At 46.9% G+C, this 22,356-nt stretch overlaps 2 protein-coding genes across 2 annotated transcripts in view; both read right to left on the bottom strand.

Annotated features, from left to right (window-relative positions):
* The window catches only part of LOC137634918 (protein bric-a-brac 1-like), a 490,670-nt gene that overhangs the window by 170,169 nt on the left and 298,145 nt on the right, over positions 1-22,356 (bottom strand). The window lies entirely within an intron of this gene.
* Positions 2,439-22,356, bottom strand: part of LOC137634863 (uncharacterized) — a 32,972-nt gene continuing 13,054 nt past the window's right edge. Inside the window, exon 3 of the mRNA XM_068367416.1 lies at positions 2,439-2,674. Within this exon, the coding sequence (XP_068223517.1) occupies positions 2,439-2,674 (236 nt within the window). The remainder of the gene's footprint in view (positions 2,675-22,356) is intronic.

Genomic DNA, 22,356 nt, shown 5'->3' with positions numbered 1-22,356 from the left:
TTCACATTGATGCTTTCCTCATGGACTGGTCCCACCTGGACGTGTACGCGTTTCCTCCATTCAAGATTGTGCACAAAGTAATGCAAAATTTTGTGTCGCACGAGGAAACCAGAATGACTCTAGTGGCCCCCTTTTGGCCCACAAGAGAGTGGTTCACAGAAGTACTGGAATGGATGGTGGACACACCAAGAAGCCTCCCATTGAGAGTAAATCTACTCAAACAACCCCACTTGGAAAGGTACCATCAAAACCTCCAAGCTCTACATCTAACTACCTTCGGACTATCGATAAAAACTCACTAGAGCTAGAGGTTTTTCGAAGGAAGCAGCTAGGGCGATTGCGAGAGCAAGGAGGTCTTCCACCATCAAGGTTTACCAATCCAAGTGGGAAGTTTTTAGAGAATGGTGCTGAGTCAACTCTGTTTCCTCTTCCAGTACCTCTTTGACTCAGATTGCTGACTTCCTTCTATACCCTAGAAGGAAACGTAACTTTTCGACCTCAGCCGTCAAGGATTACAGGAGCATGTTAGCAGCCATCTTCAGGCATAGGAATTTGGACCTGTTCAATAACAAAGATCTCCAAAACCTTCTCAAATTCTTTGAAACGACTAAGGAACGACATCAGGAATCGCCAGCTTGGAATATGGACATAGTCTTGAAGTTCCTTATGAGTAACAGGTTTGAGCCTTTACATTCAGCCTCGTTTAAGGACCTCACCATGAAGACTCTCTTTTTGGTCAGTTTGGCGACAGCAAAAAGGGTCAGTGAGATTCATGCCTTCAACAAAAATGTAGGCTTTAGAGATAGCAAGGCTATCTGCTCCTTACAGCTAGACTTTCTTGCTAAGAACGAACGCCCTTCACAACCCTGGCCCAAGGCTTTTGAAATTCCAAACCTTTCAGATTTGGTTGGAGAGGAATTGGAGAAGGTCCTGTGTCCAGTAAGAGCCCTGAAGTTCTACCTGGAAAGAACGAAGAATTTACGGGGTAAGTCTGAAGCACTTTGGTGCTCAGTCAAGAAACCTTCGTTACAGGTGTCTAAGAATGCACTATCCTTCTTCATCAGGCTCTTAATAAGGGAGGCTCATTCACATTGTAGTGAGGCAGACCTTATGCTTTTGAAAGTCAGGGCACATGAAGTTAGAGCTGTGGCAACTTCTGTAGCCTTCAAGCACAATAGGTCTTTGCAAAGCATTATGGACACAACCTTCTGGAGGAGTAAATCTGTGTTTGCTTCACACTATTTGAAACGTGTCCAGACTCTTTATGAGGACTGCTACACCTTGGGACCATTCGTAGCAGCAAGTGCAGTAGTGGGGGAAGGATCTACCACTACATTCCCGTAACCTAATATCCTTTTCTTCTCTTGGAACTATTGTATTTTTATGGTTGTTTGTGGAGATTGGACGCAGTCTTCCACAATCATTGATTTTAGTCAGGTGGTCAGTTTGTTCCTTGGGAGCGCACGGAACAAGGGTATTGGAGGAGGTCCTGTCACATAGAGGTTATGCACCGGTTTGATAGCTCCTAGAGGACTTCAGCCCTCTGGGTAGATCGCTGGATCTCGTAATGAAAGCGGACATAATGAGGCAGGAATTCATTGAAGTCAGCTTCTTTAACAGGTACGAACCTTTAAGCTTGTTTTTTAACTCTTAGGTAAATTCCAACAATGTTGGCTGTCTCTGACCTCCACCAAAGGTGTCAATCAGCTATATATATAACTACCAGGTAAGTCAGATGTTTAAAAATGATATTTTCATAGTAAAATAAATTTTTGAACATACCTGGTATTTATATATACTGTAATTTAATTCCCACCCTCCTCCCCTCTAGAGACCTAAGGGCATAGAAGATCTGAGGAATAGTTGGAATGGTTCCAAGTACCTAGGTAGAGGGTGCACCGGTGGTACACCTGGCTACCCAATCGGCGATTGCCGCGAGTTTTGAAATTTCTGCCGTGACGTAAGGGACTAAGCTATATATATAACTACCAGGTAAGTATGTTCAAAAATTTATTTAATTATGAAAATATCATATTTATACAAACTTGCCCACCATCCCTATCCCCCTTGAAGTCTTACCTCCAAGCAAAGTGACTAAATCACAGGTGTGTGAACGGGAGTGGGAGCAAGTTCCCCCCCCCCCTTCCCCCGCTAACTAGCGGTGTGAGTAGTTAACCCTCGCTAAAATTTTAATGGCTCGTTATTTCAGCTCCACCAAAAGTATAACCCCTAATAAATAGCCAAGGTTTGTGTAGTTAGGAAAAATACAAATTATCTACGAATTTGTCATTTTTCAGTGAAAAGTGCCGCTGAAAATTATCAAGACATTCCCTGCTGGCTTGATAGGATAGAGGTGAAAAATTAGGTTCCTCAGCCATACCTGTACTAGACTTGAAATGTTGAAAGAGACTTCACACCGATGAGGTTGAAGTCCAGTGCTAGCTTTGAGGTGCGAGTCCCGAGTCCACAATAACTGTACAGTACTGTACTCTGTTTAAAGCATGAAGTCTGTTCAGAGTCTGGATGGTATGGTTGTTTACCTCTGTCCCTGCTGCCAAATCAAGCTTCAAACATGTTGTAGGTAGGTAGCTGTTAATGTGGTAATTGAAGGTCAAATTGGCAGCACTGCACTCGTGGAATTCCAGAACCGGCCATACCTTGAAGCGACTAAATGCTATGAAAGATTATTGTCATTCGCTATGTAAATCTTCACTTTGTTCTTCACCATTACTAGAAAATTAGTATTGCGTAGGCAGTTGCACTGGCACAAATGTTAGCTTCATTTACGTAATGCTTAGTACAGTACCACACTACTTTCGTTCACAGGGAATACATGGCACATGTCGGTAAGAGACATACCTTTGGACAGGAGTTTGAGATCCAATTAAGCTCAGAAGTTTATTATAGTGTCTGTAACTTCACCTTCCTTGTGAGGTAAGGATTAGGGTTTGGGGGACCCTATGGGACTACCTGTTTAGTCATCAACAGCCCCTGCCTGGCATTCCCGGGTGCTAGTTTGATGGTGAAGGGCTTAGGCACTGATGATATGTATATATGGTTAGGCTTTGAGGCATTGTCCTGTCCCTTGCCTCTGTCCTTAATGAGCAACTTTTAAACATTTAAACTAAGGCAGTAAAATACTTATAAAAAATTAACTGTTCTCTGCAATGGTATGTTTGTCTAAATCCTCATCACTTCTTTAAATATCCACTGTGGTTGGAAATTCATCTATGGCTGATAAGATTCTAGCCATCACACCTTTTCCGTAATGAACTTTTAAGTTTTTGATGATCCCCTAGTCATTAAGCTAGATACAGTAAGTGATATGTTATGGAGGAAAGAACAGTATACCCACACTCTCATGGAGAAGCTGCATAAGTTGTTGATTACCCGGAGAATGGATCAAGTGTTAGGAGGGCCTTGAAATCCAACCCAGCTGCTGCATGCATTGCTCAACATGTGGCAGTGAGCAATGTTGGAACCAATTCAGAAGCAGGTCACTTATTGTCTATATCTTCAAATTAGGCATCCCAAACACAGGTAGCAGGTTTCTGCAGCATCATTTAAGTGGATGAGTTTTGCAGACGTAATTGTAAAGTTAGACTGGATGAGGTGACCCATGGCATTCCCACACAATATCGTGGTGCATGGGGAGGGGGGGTTGGGAAAGAAATGAAAAGACTTATATTAGAATGTAAGACTTATGCTGATATTAGAATAAATACTTATTTATTATTAAAGTAATTAAAATAGAATAGAAATGTAATTTTCATAGATTTACACGAATGAAAAAAATGTACTCTGATCATAAAAACAAAATACTGTACTGTAGTGCCTACCTGTCTGAGGCTACCTTAAAACATCATTCTTCTTTGATGATGAAGGTGCACTGGTATCTTCTTCCAGAGGAAATCTGGTAAGCAATAAATATATTCTAATAATTAACTGTTACATTCCAGTATCTGGTAAAGGTAAAGGTGTTTGGTTTTAGTTCCAGGATCATCCGAAGAGATGCGCGCCAGAACTTCAGTCGGGCAAGCTCAACCCTCCACTGTGGTACTCAACCACCGGAGTGTCCTCCTCAGTAAACAGATTAAACTCGCGGTCCTTGGCTGGGATCAATCTGCTGACATGTTGAATGCTAGGCAAACATCTTAGCATTGTACTAGCCAGGAGGCTAGTAAAGTTTTCACAATGCGAATTAGGTGTATATTACGTACATTTCTTGAAACTTATGTAAACAAAGTAAAAATACATGTACTTTATAGTATTTTAGATGTAAGATCATTATTAGAGGTACTGTACAGTACACATCGTATATACTATATGTACCAACCTCATCCATCCATATTCCACACTAACTCTGGCCTATACCCAACCGTGGCAATAACCTTTTAATAACTCTCAAAGGATAGCTTCTGTTGCCTCATGGTCTACCTATGCTGTCTCTCCAGTCATCTTCATGTTTTTCAGTGAAAAGCTCCACTTGAAATTTTTAAATCATCTTTTGGTGGCTTGAAGGTGTGTAGGTCGCATAGCTAACAGGGTTTTACTGATACATGGTCCAGGTTTCTAAACCAGACTTGTACTAGGCTTAAGGTGCCAGAGAGACACTTGGCCGTCTCCCGGATAAGGTTAAAGTTCACTGCTGTGCCATGCAGAGCTGGTCCTCAATCCCCATGAACAAGGGATTCTTCATCTTAATTATTGCCATGGTCATCACCATTGCAATGTGGTTAACACTTTACAGGACACTTGAATTTACAGCAGCACAAGTGTTTTGTTTAATTTCTCTAGATGTACTGCACTGCAATCTCATTCACATGGAGCATTCAGCTAATTACATACCTCTCCTACATTTATTGAACCCTTTTGTTCCAATTTATTACATAATTCTAGCACTTAAAGGTAGGTTTCATGAATAATTAAGGTCTCCTATGGGCTATGGCAAAAGTTTGCTTTGATTGAAGGGACAAGTTGCACATTTACACTACGCAGTTGCGTTGAGCTGGAATCAGTGCGAGGGGGTTGTACTGTAGCCTGGAGGTATGCAAAGCAAAACAAGAATATTGGGAGGAGCACAGAACATGACGGACAGGAAACTTGACAGTTAATGTTCTGAGATTTTTTACTAAGCCAAATTTATTACTGTACTTGGATAATATTACAAGCCTCCCCAGAGAATAATTTGATCAGTGAAACACAAGTCCATGGATGATAATGTCTCCTTATAACAGAAATACAAGCACTTCCAATAGTAACGAATTAATGTAATAAAATACTGAAAAGTAACTGCTATCATGGTAAAGGGGTTAGGTTAGGTAAAAAAGAATTCATGTATTTTGTGTACTATGTTCTAGGTAGATCAAATTAGTGTGTTGTTGGGTAAGATACAGTAATTAGAATTGGGATTTTTACCAGTTGTAATCATTAATCATATTTTTGTTCCTATAGTATTTTGAACCATTCATTTTAGTGTACTGATATCCTGTCATAATATGAAGATAACCATACCTCAATGGAGAGATTGTACCAAAGATGTGATTTGCCATTGGAGATGATTATTATACATGTACACAAAAAATGGCTTTGGAATTTATTAGTAAACACTTTGAGAACTTTCCTGAGAATATAATTTTTGGATTGGGGAAGAACACAGAAGCATATAATTAGGTTAGTCTAATTCTTATGAAAATACTGTACCCCTTGTCTGCAGCTATTATAGCATCAGAAATATAATTCATAGTATGTTTAATCATAATTAATTGAGATTTAATTTGAAATGAAAGGATTATTCCCAAAAGTTAAAAGTAAATGTATCTCCCAAGTAGATTAAAGTTATGGCATATATTTATTTACATTTTACCTAGTAAGTCCTTAGCAAGCTTACAACAAAATAGGTTTGGTCAAGTATGTTTGCCAATGCTTACTAGCTCAAAAAGGTTTGTTAATATGCCTTAAAACGGTGAATATTAGCACTTAATACCACCACATACAGAATGTTCCATGTATTCATATTCTCTTGATTTTCTTCTTTCCAAATCACTGTACTGTATATGAAAATTTTGTCACAAACAGTTTCCCCTTGGTACAGTACTTATTTTCTTAATGTCTATTTTCCTTTTGTAGTAGAACCTGGCTGCAATTTCAAATTCCAGTTTTCAATATTAAACTTACCCGATAATCATGTAGCTGTCAACTCCGTTGCCCGACAGAATTCTATGGAGGGATACGCCAGCTATCACAATACTAGAAGGGGGTGTATTTACCAGCGCCACCTGTGGCCAGGTACTCAAGTACTTCTTGTTGACGCCTCCTCAATTATTCCTCTGTCGTGCTTCCGGCAAGACGTTCTGGGATACGCTTATGTTCTTGGAGTATTTTCACGACTTTGGTGAAGTATTTCTCTTTGATTTCGGCTGTCGCTTTACTGGAAACTTCTATATTAGCTTAGTTAGCTTTTGGAATTAATTTGATTAATTTTGGTGACGAGAGAGTATGAACTCTCGTTCACTTTTCAATGGCCGACCCTTCCCTTAGACGGAAGTGTTGGTGTCTAAGAGAGTATAGACTCTCTTTCTTAATTTTGCTTAACAAAAGTTATAGATTTATTTTATATCTCTCCGCCTCTTATAGGCCTCTTCGATTAACTTCCTTTTATTATAAACTCATTAAAATTAATTTTTATATTTGTTTATATTCGACCTTCCTAATAGTAGGCGGTCTTTTACCGAAGTTAATAAACTTTGAGCCCGTCATTTCGGTTTTACCTGTTAACATATTATGCTATTTCCGCCACAGAGTTTGAAAGATTTTCTTTGACAGTCTCGTACTGTTTTCAAAGCTGAACTAACGTTTTGTTTTGTCTCTGCAGTTGTTGACGTTCAGAACGTTCAACTTGCACTCTATCGTTACGATAGAGAAAGAATGTTCACGGTTTCACGTTGCAGTAAGAGTAACCGTGTCTAGCGTTTTGTTCATTCTTTCTTAACTTAATGGTTTTGATCCTAATAAAGGAACTTTTCAGTTTTTTTCCTTTAACAATAATATGTTTTAACGATATATATGATTGGGCTCTTCTCTCAGGTTCTAAGTCAAGAGAGAGAGAGAGAGAGAGAGAGAGATAGAGACGGAGGGAGAAAGAGGATAAACGTTTCATTCAAGCCTGCCAGGCGTACGAGTAACGTCGTTATCGTTTTTTGCTCTTCTCCCTAGTCTCTTTAGGGGAAGAAACTAAACGTTTCTAGAGTGATCTAGTGTTTAGTCTCTTTCCAACCACTGAATTATCTTTCATTAGATTTTTCTGTTACATTGTAATTCTGTTTTCGCAATTACTAACTTTGAGAAAGGATAGAATTGCGTATTTCAGGTACAAACCACTTAAAGTTTCGAGTTCAGTGAAATAAGTGCAAACAGAAATCAAAGTGATAAGTGATTAGTGCGTGAGGGTACTTTTGTGCGCGCCAGTCGTCCTCCCAGTCCGGGACCTCTTGCAAGCTCCCAAGCCCAGGGGAGAAGCAATGTCGAAGGGCATAAGGGTTCAGCAGGCCTTGATCGGCGCACAGAAGTATTCTCGGTGGTTGTGGGCGTGTCTTACCGAGACCGTCACTCCCACCCGCAGACGATTGAGCCCTTATTTTGCTCGTCTGCAGAAGAGATTAGGGGAGAAAATAAAGGCAGAGTAACGCTGGTCTCAGGTCTCAAGACTTCTTAAACGTTAAGTCCAGACCTATGCCAGACGTACGAAGTTAAAGTTCACAACCCGAATGCAGTCATTGGGTTAGCTCTGACTCTCCTCAGTCATCAGTTGATTACACTCCGCCTAAGAGGAGTAAGGTTCTGCCACAACAGATCTCTGCTGTTAAGGCTTTACCTCAGCAGAACTTAGTGTCTGCCGACCCCAAGTTAACTCTACTGCAGTCCATACAGTCACAACTTTCGGTCTTGATGCGTGAGTGTCGGGCTGAGAGTGTTGCACCTCCTCCTCCGCCTACACTCCCTCCACCTGTTCTCGCTCCGCCTGTGCTCGCCCAGCCTGCACCTGCTCCGCCTGTGCTCGCCCAGCCTGCACCTGCTCCGCCTGGTCGCAGCACCATCTGCCAGGCGTACGATGTTGTGAACTCTACTACAGTCCATGCAAGCACAGCTTTCGGACTTGTTGAGTGAGTGTCGGGCTGAGAGTGTTGCTCCTCCGCCTCCGCCTACACTCCCTCCTCCTACACTCGCTCCGCCTGATCACAGTACCATCTGCCAGGCGTACGATGTTGTGGACTCTACTACAGTCCATGCAAGCACAGCTTTCGGACTTGATGAGTGAGTGTCGGGCTGAGAGTGTTGCTCAACCGCCTCCGCCTACACTCCCTCCACCTACACTCGCTCCGCCTGATCGCAGTACCACCTGCCAGCAGTTCCACCTGCCAGGCGTACGATGTTGAGACACGTGCTGAGTTTGCTGTTCCCTGTGGTGTTCAGCCTCCGCCTTTCTTAAGGCAACCTTTACATTGGGATCAGGAGGATTATACCTCTCTTCCTCCGCCTCCACTTGCTGCTCCACCAGTGATGCAACACTCGGTTGAGGTACAACAACCTCTCCCGTCCATGAGTCAGTTTCCTCAGCTCTTGCTGCAGCGAGCTCAACCCTCCATAAGGCAAGCACCACTACACCTTAGCCTTGCGCCTCAGGAGCCTCAGCTTGCGAGACATTTACCTTGTTCTGCGCAGCCTCTTCCTCATCGCGCTCCGCTCACACCACAGGAACTGGAACTTGCTACTCCGCTTCCGCCAACCGCTCAGCAAGCGCAACCCTTGGGTTCAACCACTCATGCTAGGAGTCAGCCTCCTCCACCCATGCGCCTTCCTTCTGCTTGTCTTTTATTCAGCCTTTGCAGACTGAGCCTCAGGTGTTCCCTCATCGGAGTCTTGAAGAGGAAACCACACTATTGTTGTTCCAGCTCGTTCTGACTCTGCTGTTCAGCATACCATGGTTTAAACCCCATGCAAGCATGCATAAAGCACTCTAGCACTGGTCATGGAATTTCTGAGAAATGTTAAACGCCATGCACACGCTCTGCTTTCCTTTCAGCAGGCTCTGCTTACAGCAAGCTCTGCTTACTACATGCTCAGCATTCAGCATGCTCTGCATTCAGCATGCTCTGCATACAACATGCTCTGCATACAGCATGCTCTGCATTCAGCATGCTCTGCATACATCATGCTCTGCATACCTTACCGCATGCTTCTCAACACATCTTGGGTTGTTGCCAACTCACTAGACTGTCAAGCAGTTTCATAACGTTGCCTTCTAGTCTGCTGCTTTGCACCAGTGAACCCTCACTCAGAGAACTTAGCTTTTCTAGGATAAGGTCCCTGTAGATGAGAAAGTTCTTTTCTCCCTCCTTCTGATATTCCCTTGAGGACTCTGTCATTTGGAGGGAGCCTTTAGCTGCATAACCTCTTATGGACTTTTATTTAAGCATAACATGCTTACAGGGAAGGTAATGGTTACACTTCAGCCGCTAATCCCGTCTGTTACCACACCTGCTCCCATAGACCTTGAGCTGTGTTGCATGACATGCAGTCCAAGCTTAGTCCTTGTTAGAGGATTTTTTGTTTACGGAGTCAATGTGTCACGGGGAAGACGTTCAACAACCAACAGAAGGGACTTGTTGTGACGCAGTGCGGCAACCTCAGCAACCCGTTAAGGAGTTGTCTGTACGACCCAGACAGTCTAGACAGATTCGGGTTGTCACTGTACTTCCTCGCTTGCCCATGATTGACAGTTTACAGACTGTGCAGCAGTATCATGATCTTGTGTCCGGCTCCGTCAGACGACTGGCTTTTAAGAGCTCCCTCAAGTCGTCGCTGTCTGGAGATTTTCAAATGGACTATGGATCTGACCAAGGAACTGGGCCTCCTGGTCAATTTTGAGGAGTCTCAGCTCGTTCCATCCCAGACCATTGTCTCCTTGGGTATGGATCTTCAGAGTCGAGCTTTTCGGACTTGTCCGTCGGCCCCAAGGATCTTCCAAGCCCTAGAATGCATCCAGAGCATGCTGAGAAGGAACCGATGCTTAGTCAGGCAGTGGATGAGTCTAACAGGGACACTTTCATCGCTGGCCCTGTTCATCGAGTTAGGGAGACTCCACCTCCGCCCCCTTCAGTATCATCTAGCTGCTCACTGGATAAAGGACATGACGCTAGAGACGGGCTCAGTTCCTGTTTCCGAAGAGATGAGGTCTACTCTAACGTGGTGGAAGAACAGCATTCTTCTCAAGGAAGGTCTACCTTTGGCTGTTCAGACCTCCGACCACCGTCTCTTCTCGGACGCATCGGACACGGGCTGGGGTGCGACACTGGACGGACAGGAATGCTCGGGAACATGGAATCAGGAGCAAAGGACACTTCACATCTATTGCAAGGAGTTGTTGGCAGTTCATTTGGCCTTGATAAACTTCAAGTCCCTCCAGCTTAACAAGGTGGTGGAGGTGAACTCCGACTACACCACAGCCTTGACTTACATCTCCAAGCAGGGAGGGACTCATTCGAGGAAGTTGTTCGAGATCGCAAGGGACCTCCTCATTTGGTCAAAAGATCGAAAGCTCACGCTGGTAACGAGGCTCATTCAGGGCGATATGAATGTCATGGCAGATCGCCTCAGCCGGAAGGGTCAGGTCTTCCCCACAGAGTGGACCCTTCACAAGAATGTTTGCAGCAGACTTTGGGCCCTGTGGGGTCAGCCAACCATAGATCTATTCGCTACCTCGATGACCAAGAGGCTCCTCTTGTATTGTTCTCCGATTCCAGACCCAGCAGCAGTTCGCGTGGATGCCTTTCTGCTGGATTGGTCCCATCTCAACCTGTATGCATTCCCGCCGTTCAAGATTGTCAACAGGGTACTTCAGAAGTTCGCCTCTCACAAAGGGACACGGCTGACGTTGGTTGCTCCCCTCTGGCCCGCGAGAGAATGGTTCACTGAGGTACTGCAATGGCTGGTCGACGTTCCCAGGACTCTTCCTCCTAGAGTGGACCTTCTGCGTCAACCTCACGTAAAGAAGGTACACCCAACCTCCACGCTCTTCGTCTGACTGCCTTCAGACTATCGAAAGACTCTCAAGAGCTAGAGGCTTTTCGAAGGAGGCAGCCAGAGCGATTGCCAGAGCAAGGACGACATCCACTCTCAGAGTCTATCAGTCTTAATGGGAAGTCTTCCGAAGCTGGTACAAGGCCAATGCAGTTTTCCTCAACCAGTACCAATGTAACCCAGATTGCTGACTTCCTGTTACATCTAAGGAACGTAAGATCCCTATCAGCTCCTACGATCAAGGGTTACAGAAGTTTGTTGGCAGCGGTTTTCCGCCACAGAGGCTTGGATCTTTCCTCCAACAAAGATCTACAGGACCTCCTTAGGTCTTTTGAGACCTCAAAGGAACGTCGGTTGTCCACTCCAGGCTGGAATCTAGACGTGGTCCTAAGGTTCCTAATGTCATCAGGATTTGAACCGCTCCAATCAGCCTCTTTTAAGGACCTCACATTAAAAACTCTTTTCCTCGTGTGCTTAGCAACAGGTAAAAGAGTAAGTGAGATCCACGCCTTCAGCAGGAACATAGGTTTCACATCTGAAACGGCTACATGTTCCTTGCAGCTCGGTTTTTTGGCTAAAAACGAGCTTCCTTCCCGTCCTTGGCCTAAGTCGTTCGAGATCCCAAGCCTGTCCAACATGGTGGGGAACGAACTGGAGAGAGTACTTTGCCCAGTTAGAGCTCTTAAGTACTATCTAAGAAGGTCAAAACCATTACGAGGACAATCAGAAGCCTTATGGTGTGCTATCAAGAAGCCTTCTCTACCAATGTCTAAGAACTCAGTTTCTTACTACATCAGGCTTCTGATTAGAGAAGCAAATTCTCATCTGAAGGAAGAAGACCTTGCTTTGCTGAAGGTAAGGACACATGAAGTGAGAGCTGTGGCTACTTCAGTGGCCTTCAAACAGAACCGTCCTCTGCAGAGTGTTATGGATGCAACCTATTGGAGAAACAAGTCAGTGTTCGCATCATTCTATCTCAAAGATGTCCAGTCTCTTTACGAGTACTGCTACACCCTGGGTCCATTCGTAGCAACGAATGCAGTAGTAGGCGAGGGCTCAGCCACTACATTCCCATAATCCCATAACTTTTTAACCTTTCTCTTGAATACTTTTTATGGGTTGTACGGTCGGCTAAGAAGCCTTCCACATCCTTGTTGATTTGGCGGGTGGTCAATTCTTTCTTGAGAAGCGCCAAGGTTAAAGGTTGTGATGAGGTCCTTTAGTATGGGTTGCAGCCCTGTATACTTTAGCACCTTTGAGTTGATTCAGCCTCCCAAGAGGAACGCTGCGCTCAGTAAGGAAGACGATCTTATTAAAGGCAGAGTAACGGTTCAAGTCGACTTCCTTACCAGGTACTTATTATTTCATTGTTATTGTGGATAACTGATTATATGAAATATGGGATACTTAGCTATCCTTTAATCTTGTACACTGGTTTTCACCCACCCCCCTGGGTGTGAATCAGCTACATGATTATCGGGTAAGTTTAATATTGAAAAATGTTATTTTTATTAATAAAATAAATTTTTGAATATACTTACCCGATAATCATGATTTAATCGACCCTCCCTTCCTCCCCATAGAGAACCAGTGGACCGAGGAATAATTGAGGAGGTGTCAACAAGAAGTACTTGAGTACCTGGCCACAGGTGGCGCTGGTAAATACACCCCCTTCTAGTATTGTGATAGCTGGCGTATCCCTCCATAGAATTCTGTCGGGCAACGGAGTTGACAGCTACATGATTATCGGGTAAGTATATTCAAAAATTTATTTTATTAATAAAAATAACATATTTATTTTCATGCCTGTAAACAAACATAGGAATATGAGCTAATCTGAGGTTCCCCTTCTAACCTTCTTTCCTGAACCTAGGTTTGTTCCGCAACTGGGATACAAACCACGCTATTCAATAGGGGTATTACTTTCGGCGTAGCTGAAATGACAAGCCATTAATTTTTAACGAGGGTTTACTACCCACACTGCTAGTTAGCCTCTTCTTCCATTGCCCAAACCTCCTCAGAAGCTCCCACTCGGTCGGTCTCTTTCGAGAGACCGTCGAGTGGTAGCATAGACCGAATTATTTCTAACCAGCCTCGGGTCTCGTGAGATGACGTTGCTTCCCCTAGCGAAGCAACTCCACCTCTCCCCCTGGAGGAGGACATGTCACTAACCTCCCTTTTTCAGCTTTGGTCCTCCTTGGGGCTTACGGGTTCGCCCTCCAAGGAGGTTTTGCTTAATTACATCCGATTGAGTGCTGCTGTCAAGCAATCGTCGTCACCGTCAGAGGTTGATCCTCTGTCTCTTGTTGACCTTGTGGTGTCAGAGGTATCCAATGCGGTTTCACCTATCTCCTCTTCCACTCCAGACTCTACGGTAGCTGACGGCTTAGTTTCCCCTGTTCCTGATCATCCCACGAGGGGGAAACTAAGTCTATCGTCAGTCTCTCCTGCTAGTGTTTCTTTCCCTTGGGGTACTGTAGTTCACTTACTGACACTCCTCTTTGGAGGACTGCTGAAGGTCAGCTTGCTGATCCAACGGCCCCCAGAGGGCGCATCCGTCGGAAGGCTCCCCTTCCTCTTCGCCATAGAGGCCTTCCTTCACCTACGGTGAGGAGGTGCCTCTTTGGTTCAACGTCTTCTATGCAGTCCCCCGCAGAGGAGCCTCTAGACCGATCATCCATCACTGCACTTGCATTGGTCCTGGACCTCTCTGCAGATCATTCGCGATCTCCTTCGGTGGAAGGTCGTCCTTTTAAAGGACATGTCGACCTTCCACCCGACAGACCTGCCGACCTGCCGCCGCCATTCCTGCATGGGCCTAATAAGGCTCCACCTGAATGTGCTATTGCGCGCCAACAGTTTACGCGCTACGCGCCCACGAAACCTGACCAGCGCTCATCAGTAGCTCGTCAGGCCCCATCACTACACCGCGCTGATCATCCTTCTCGCCCTAACATAGAGCATCATCAAGTGCGTCCGTGCCAACATGTGCATATGCGCCAACAAGAGCATAGCTCCACCACGCCCTATGTGTGCCCTCATGTGCACATGCACCAACGATCTCCTGCACGCCAGGGCTCACCTGCGCATCCGGCGCACACTGCGCCCACGCGCCCTGTGCTTACAGCGCCCACCTGCACGCCAACTTTCTTCTGCGCGCAAATTACCTGCGCGCCATCGTTCTCCTGCGTAACAGCGCTCTCCCGTGCACGAGCGCTCTCCCGCGCGCCAACATTCTCCTGCACACGAGCATACATTGTACTCTCCTGCGCGCCATGCTGCGCACCATCCTACGCGCCAGGTAAAACCTGCGCACCAACTTTCTCCTGTTAGCAGGCTTACAGATGAGTCAGCCATGCTGCCTTCACCCGCGCGCCAACTTTCTCCTGTTAGCAGGCTTACAGATGAGTCAGCCATGCTGCCTTCACCCGCGCGCCATCCTTTGCCAACGCGCCATCGCTCACCTGCGCGCCAGCCTCCTCCTGCGCGCATCCACAAGGATATACGTGCGTGCCATGCGCATGCTAGCCAACCCTCTCCTAGGGATGCGCACCAACATTCTCTCGCTCTTCCGCGCGCCTAGTATGAATCTACTACGCGCCTGCGTGCTAAGGGACATTCTCCTGCGCGCACGCCCCAAGCCTTTAGCAGATGCGCGCGAACACTGGCCCGTGCTCACATCGTAATTTTCCTGCACGCAAATATTCTCCCGCGCGCACACGCGAGCCCCAATATTCTCCCTCGTGCCAGCGCCATTATTCTCCCTCGCGCCAGTGCCATTATTCTCCCTCGTGTGAGCGTCAATATTTCCCCACGCGTGAGCCTACGCAGCACAATGAACGACGTCCAGCAAGGTCGCCATCACGTCATTCCCCTTCGCGCAAGCGCATACCACCGCTCATTGTGGGAGAAGGGAAACTTCCAGAGGGGTTCAGGATCCCAAAGCTACCACAGGCAAACCCACCTGTTCCAGTGACTCCTCCCAGGGATCTTTTAGTCCCTTTCCCTTCAAGGGGTATGTCTGACAGTGCGTCTGTCAGCCAACAGCCCTGGTTCAGTGCCCTGATCAGAGCCGTAGCTCAGGCTTTCAAGCCTGTCCTCTCTCATTTGGGACACGGAACTAGGGCTTCGTCTACCCCACTGAAGAGGAAAAGAGGAGTTCTGGACGCGGTCACTTCCCCGAAGACGAAGCTGACTCCACACAGACCTTCGAAGCAAGTTCCTCCTATTCCTCTGACTGCCTCTCCTTCCCTTTCAGATGAAGATTTCCCGTCTCCAAGGGAATCACGTGAAGAGAGACTTTCCCCCATCGCACCAATGGAGGAAACCTCTCTTCACGCCGAGAGTTCCACACAGTCAGGGATTGGAAGAAACATGCCACCCTCTTCAATTTTGGAGTCTTACATCCTTCCCAGGAAGGAATCCAAAGACTCTAAAACATTGCCTAAGTCCACTAGGGCTAGGATGGAGCCAGCTAGCCACTCAGGGAATGTCCGCGATTCTCCCCAAGAAGAGACATCGGGGATAGAAGGAGACCTCGCTGCAAGTTCTACAACAGGAGTAGACCAGCAAGAGTCAGAACACACGTTTTGGGTAGTTCTGACTCTAATGAGGGCTCTCAACGGATTTTCCGACCCAGAGATCCTTCCTTGAGAGGGCAAAGACACGGTCTTAGACCGCATCTTTGGTACTCAAAAGCCCTTTAAGACCAGTGCAGCCCTGCCCTGGTCTCAAGGGGTAAAGAGTACCAGGGTTAAGATCTCCCAGCAGCTCTCCGAGATGTCCTCCTCCAACCATTCCGGTACCACAAACAAGCTCCTCCCACCTCCTCGCGTACAACAGAGGAGGTACTTCGAGATCCTAGAGGAGCCTTGTTTAGCGCTTCCACTTCACTCGCTGCAAGAGCTAACCAGGGGAGTCCCTCTTGAGAGACTCTCCAACCGGCAGGTCTCGTTCTCGGCAGCCGAGATCCTCATCCAGGAGAAGTTCGAGAAGTGTGCTATGCAAGCTATTTCGTGGCTCGATATCTGGTTGGGGACCTTAGGTATCCTGATACGTTCTGCGAATTTCTCCCAGAAACGTACCAGGAAATCTATGGAAACCTTCCTTCTCGCAGGTACTCGCACGATCGAGTTTCTGGCCCGCCAAGTCTCGAATTTGTGGGGAAATACCATCCTGAAATGTCGTGCTGCAGTAGCTGAGAGATTCCATCAGAAGGTCCTTAGCGCCGAGATCAATAGGCTCAGACATTCCTCCATGGAGGGGTCTTTTCTATTCGAGCCTAAGGATGTGGAACATGCCGCTGAGAGGTGGAGGAAGTCACATCAAGACTCCTTCCTTCATAGGGCTTTAACATCCAAGCCCTATAAGCCTCCAGCACCACAGCAGCCCGTCCAGCCAAGACCACTACGACGACAACAGCAGCGAAGACGATGGTGTCTAAACCCTTTCCTGTCAAAGAAAGGAAAGGCAAAAAGTCCTCCAGGGGAGGCAAATATCCTAGAGAGAGCAAATGCTAGGATAGGCTGTCCTCCTGCATTTCCACTAGGGGGGATACCTACAAAGTTGCTCAAATAGGTGGAAGCAACTCGGGGCCGATTCCTGGATAATCTCCGTGATCAGTCTAGGATATCGTGTCCCGTTCATAACATCTCTACCTCCCCTGACGACGAATCCAGTGTCATTGAACTCCCTTGCCATGGGATCGGCAAGGGGGCAAGCCCTTCGGGCAGAAGTCCAGACCCTGTTGAAGAAGGGCGCTCTCCAAGAGGTCCTCGACGGATCCCCAGGCTTCTTCAGTCGACTCTTTCTTGTAAAGAAGGCTTCTGGAGGCTGGAGATCTGTCATCGACCTCTCAGCTCTAAACAAGTTTGGCAAACAAACTGCGTTCAGCACGGAGACGGCAGACACGGTCAGACTAGCAGTAAGACAGCAAGACTTCTATGTGCACACTGGACCTAAAGGACGCGTACTTCTAGATCCCAGTCCATCCGTCTTCAAGGAAGTACTTAAGATTCAGCCTGGACAACAGAAAATACCAGTTCAAGGTGCTGTGCTTCGGTCTTTCCACAGCACCACAAGTCTTCACCAGAGTGTTCACCCTAGTATCATCTTGGGCACACAGGATTGGCATCCGTCTCCTCCATTATCTGGACGACTGGTTAATCCTAGCAGACTCTGTGTCAACCCTTCTTCAACACCGAGACAAACTTCTGATACTTTGCCAAGATCTGGGGATCATGGTAAATCTCGAGAAGTCTTCCCTGCTTCCCACTCAAAGACTGGTATACTTAGGCATGATTATAGACACCACTCTCCACAAAGCCTTCCCATCAGACAACAAGATAGCAAGGCTGAAGAAGGTCGCAAAACCTTTTCTCAGATGAGAAGAACTTCCAGCCCAATCATGGTTATGTCTCCTCGGTCACCTTTCTTTGCTGGCCCGTCTAGTTCCCAATGGTCGCCTCAGGATGAGATCCCTCCAGTAGAGACTCAAGTCCCGGCGGAATCAAGCTTACGACTCCCCGGACATCCATATCCCCATGGGACCTGCGGTACTGACAGACTTCCAGTGGTGGGTGGCAGATGAGAACCTACGAAAGGGAGTGGATCTTCTCGTCCTCCCCCCGGATTTGATGCTGTTTTCAGACGCTTCAAAAAAAGGGTGGGGGCCCCACGCGCTGCACCACACAACCTCAGGCCTTTGGTCAGAGTCAGAAAAGTACCTCCACATAAAGGCCATCTTTCTGGCCCTTCAACAGTTCCAACAGTTCCTGGCAAGTCACTCTGTGGTGGTGATGAGCGACAACCCCACAGTAGTGGCCTACATCAACAAACAAGGAGGTACTTTTTCGCAGCAACTATCTCATCTAGCAGTAGAGATACTGAGATGGGCTGAAATCCACTCAATACCACTATCGGCACGCTTTATTCCAGGCAAAAGGAATGTGCTCGCCGACAACCTGAGCAGAGCATCTCAGATAGTGAGTAACGAGTGGTCTTTGGATCATCTAGCAGCCAACAAAGTCCTGACTTTGTGGGGTTCTCCGACTTTGGACCTCTTCGCAACAGCCCTGAACTTCAAGCTCCCGCTGTACTGTTCTCCAGTCCCAGACCCCAAGGCTTTCTGGCAAGATGCTTTCCAACAACGGTGGGACAACATCGACGTTTACGCCTTTCCCCCATTCTGTGTGATGAGAAGGGTACTCAACAAGACCAGAACATTGGTCAATCTTTCAATGACCCTCATAGATCCGCTATGGCATCACACAGAATGGTTCCTGGACCTTCTGCAACTCCTAACGGAGCCGCCAAGAGAACTCCCTCCACGACACAATTTACTCAAACAACCACACGCCAACATCTTCCACAAAGCTGTAGCTTCATTACGACTTCACGCTTGGAGACTATCCAGCATCTCCTCTCTGAGAGAGGATTTTCGTAACAGGTTGCGATCAGGATGTGTGGACACTTGCGGAAGTCATCAGCAGTAATCTACGAGGCAAAGTGGAAAGTCTTCCGTGGTTGGTGTCGTGGAAGGGGTATCTCTCCACTCGATGCCACCATTCCAACAATAGCGGAGTTCCTCGTGTATTTGCGTGATGAAATGTGCCTATCGGTCTCGGCAGTGAAAGGCTATAGCTCAGCCTTAAGCCTCGCCTACAGGCTGAAAGGAATGGACATTTCTTTATCGCTAGAACTTTTTGTACTCATACGGAGTTATGAACTTACCTGCCCTCAGTCGGAAGTGAAACCTCCCCCTTGGAACGTGGTTCGAGTTCTCAGGTCTCTTAAGAGACCTCCCTTTGAACCATTACGCCAGGCATCAGATCGCCACCTAACTTGGAAGACGGTGTTCCTTCTAGCTTTGGCCTCGGCCAAGTGAGTCAGCGAACTTCATGGTCTCTCCTATGACATGCCCATTCAAGGGGATGGGGGGAGGTAACATTCAGCTTTGTCCCTGAGTTTATTGCTAAGACTCAGAACCCAGGAGTAGTGGATCCTCGATTCGACTCCTTCCGTATTTCTAGTCTCTGTACTGTAACAGATGACCCAGACCATCTCTTACTATGCCCAATAAGGAGCTTGAGGCTGTACCTCAAGAGAACAGCCACAGCCCGTCCTCGTGTGCCAGCACTATTCGTCAGCACAGGAAGGACTAAGAGGAGGGTCACCAAGAACACCATCTCTGCATGGATTTGCAGGGTCATTGACCTGGCACTTAATCCAGACCCTCCACCGTCACGTCGCCGCAGAGCACATGATGTCAGGGGCATAGCAACCTCCCCTTGCCTTCAAAAGAAATTTTTCAGTGACGCAGGTTCTTCAAGCTGGGGTGTGGAAACCCACTACCTGCAAGACGTGATCCACAGGAGACTTGATACTTTCTCTATCGGTCCTTTGGTGGCTGCACAACAGCTGGTTTAAAACCTCAAGATCCTTATTGGACAAGTAGCAGAAGGTTGAGGGCATTGTTACCCGGTTTTAGTCTGCATGAATGAAAAGGTTTGACTGGCCCTTATTCTTTTCTTCATCATCCCCTCCCTTGAGGAAAGCAGCATCCTGGGTTCTCTGCATAGCTGACCTCAAACCACTGCAGGTAAACCATGCTCCCTTGTGTTCCTAGTGTTAATACTGTTACGCCCCCATACCCTGACGAGGTGGTATTGGGAAAGTCCTAGTCTATAAGTTTCCATCTAAAGAACTTAAGAACAACTTTTTAGGACGAGTCACACTTCTTCATACCTTCACACACAGCTTGCGTAGGCCGCAGTCCTTGCGTGGCAAGGTTTTAGCGAGGTGCAGGGGCTCCTTATTTCTTGAGTGCTAACACACTCAGATAAGGAGCCCCAGGCAAAGCCAAAAAGCCAGACTGGCAGGGACGTCCACCCTTCCTAATGGGTGAGTTACAGAACAAATGACAAATTCATAGATAATTTGTATTTTTCCTACCAATACAAACCATAACTATTTAAGCAAACTTAAATGCCAGCCCTATCCCCCTTGAAGTCCTACCTCCAAGCAAAGTGAGCTCAATTACAGGTGTGTGAGGGGGGGCCGGTAGCAAGCTACCCTCCCTTACCCCCGCTAACTAGTGGTATGGGTAGTTAACCCTCGTTAAAAATTAATGGCTCGTCATTTCAGCTACGCCGATAGTAACACCCCTATTAAATAGCTAAGGTTTGTATAGTTAGGAAATATACAAATTATCTACGAATTTGTCATATCAGGAGGTTATGAATACATCTTTGTTCCGTAACCGAAATACAAACCACGCTATTTACATTGGGTATTACTTTCGGCGTAGCTGAAATGACGAGCCATTAGATTTTAACGAGGGTTTCCTACCCCGCGCTAGTTAGCAGGGGTAGGGGGAGGGGTAGCTTGCTACCCCTCCCTCCCTCACACACCGGTGAAATGTACCTCTTCACTTTTCGCTCGGACAATGGACAAGCGTCTCTGTCTTCGTCCTCGCTTGGCAGCCATTTTTTGTTTTGTCTTTACTTAATCACTTACTTTTCTTTTACTCAATATATATGTAGACATTTTTTCGTGTTTATGTATATATTTGAGTATAGATATCAGTAAGTTTCCTTTTCAGAGTTTGTGCTTGTGTGTGTAGTGTACGATATCTCCGTGGAGCCCTCGGCAGTTAGGCCACCACGGTGTAATTTCATGGGTCGCGATCGAGTTTGACTACGGTCTTTCTCTCTCTCTCTTTTGAGGTCGTTCACCCTTTACTACGTTACCTTACTACCTCTGAGTAGCTTCCTTCCCGTGTGGGTGGGGTTGCTACGCCGTACGTTTTGTCTCAATTAGTTTATGAATCTAATTGTATTTGTTGATTTTCAGCTTTTGTAGAATGATTCCTTTCGGGGTTTTCGTTCTTTATTTAGTGTTCATTCATTTTTAAATTACATAATTACATAGTTACATAATTATAATTGTTATAATTCTGTGTTGGTTACAGCTCTCCTTCCGTGAGTGTAAGTGGTTGTGAGGGCACGTGCCTGTTGTGTAATTCTTGTGTTCTTTTCCCTCGGGATTCCTCTTCGGAGTCTTCTCGGGGGAATGAATGTTAACTAATGATTTTTGTTTTTATTTTTCACAGTTACCGATCTAGTTTGTTTCTGTAATGTGACAACGGAGTGAGCTGTCTTGTTGAGGCCTGGGGATTCGGCTGTTGCTGCCTCCCCTATAGATCTTCGTCAGGGGCGTGTCTCCTTCTCCTGGAAGTATTCCCGTGACGATTGACAGCTCTCCAGTTCATTTTAGAACACTCAGGAGGCTCGCCTCCTTGGGTGGGTAACTTTCCTTCCGAGGGAAGTTTTCCTGTCCAGGCTTGAGGTTTTTCCCCTTTGGGGGTTTCTCCTCTTGCCTTTATTTCGTGCGACTATGCTCTTGGTGCTGAGTGGTCGCACCTGCAGTTATGCTCAAGGGGCTGGGCAACTGCAGGAGCCCCTCTTCGGAGGATGGCTCTTTTTAGGTCACTGGCTGACCCGTCTCTTCCACGAAGTGTTTCTCTTTCGTTCGCGAGGGAGTACACTCATAGAGACTCCTCTTCGGAGGACTCTTCTGCTGTTGTTGCTGTTGGCCGCCTTCTCCGTAAGGCTCACCGTCCGCTACGTCGTAAGGGCCTCCCGTCTCCCTATAAGGGTGCTAAGAGGCGCCTTTTTGAATCTTCTCCGTATGCAGCCTGCAGCTCCTACCTCCTTAGATCTCTCCGGGGATCGATCTCCAACGCCTTCCTGACCTTCCGCCTGGTGCAGATGGACAGCAGTCTGACCTCGTCATCTGACGGGCAACGGTCCCTTCGGGGCAAAGGGTTGCCTCCCACGAGTGGGTGCTTCCCTTGCGTGTCAGGGTTTCCCTGCATGCCCTTCTGCAGTGTTAGCGCACAGGCGCTCTCCTGCTCGCCAGCGTTCTCCTGATCGCTAGCGGTCTCCTGTTCGCCAGTGCTCTCCTGTTCGTCAGCGCTCTCCTGATGATCATCGCCCCACTGCTTGCCAGCGCTCTCTTGAGGACTCCGAACATCCTGCTGGTCCTGTTGTGCGTCCTGCGCGCCATCGGTCTCCTGAGCGCTCTAGATCTCCTGCCCCTCAGAGCGCACTTGCGCTTCCAGTTCCTGATACGCGCCCTGTGCGCCCTCGTTCGCCCGCGTGACCTAGGACTTCGGTTCAGGTCTTGGACAATGACTCTTCTTCTCCTCGCCCTCACGATCCGGCTCGTCAGCCTGCTCCAGCGCAGCAACGCTCGCGGTCGCCTACGCGTGCTTCT

This window comes from Palaemon carinicauda, chromosome 45 (assembly GCF_036898095.1).
Source record: "Palaemon carinicauda isolate YSFRI2023 chromosome 45, ASM3689809v2, whole genome shotgun sequence".
Taxonomy (NCBI): Eukaryota; Metazoa; Arthropoda; class Malacostraca; order Decapoda; family Palaemonidae; genus Palaemon; species Palaemon carinicauda.
This window is presented reverse-complemented; position numbering and strand designations above follow the sequence as displayed.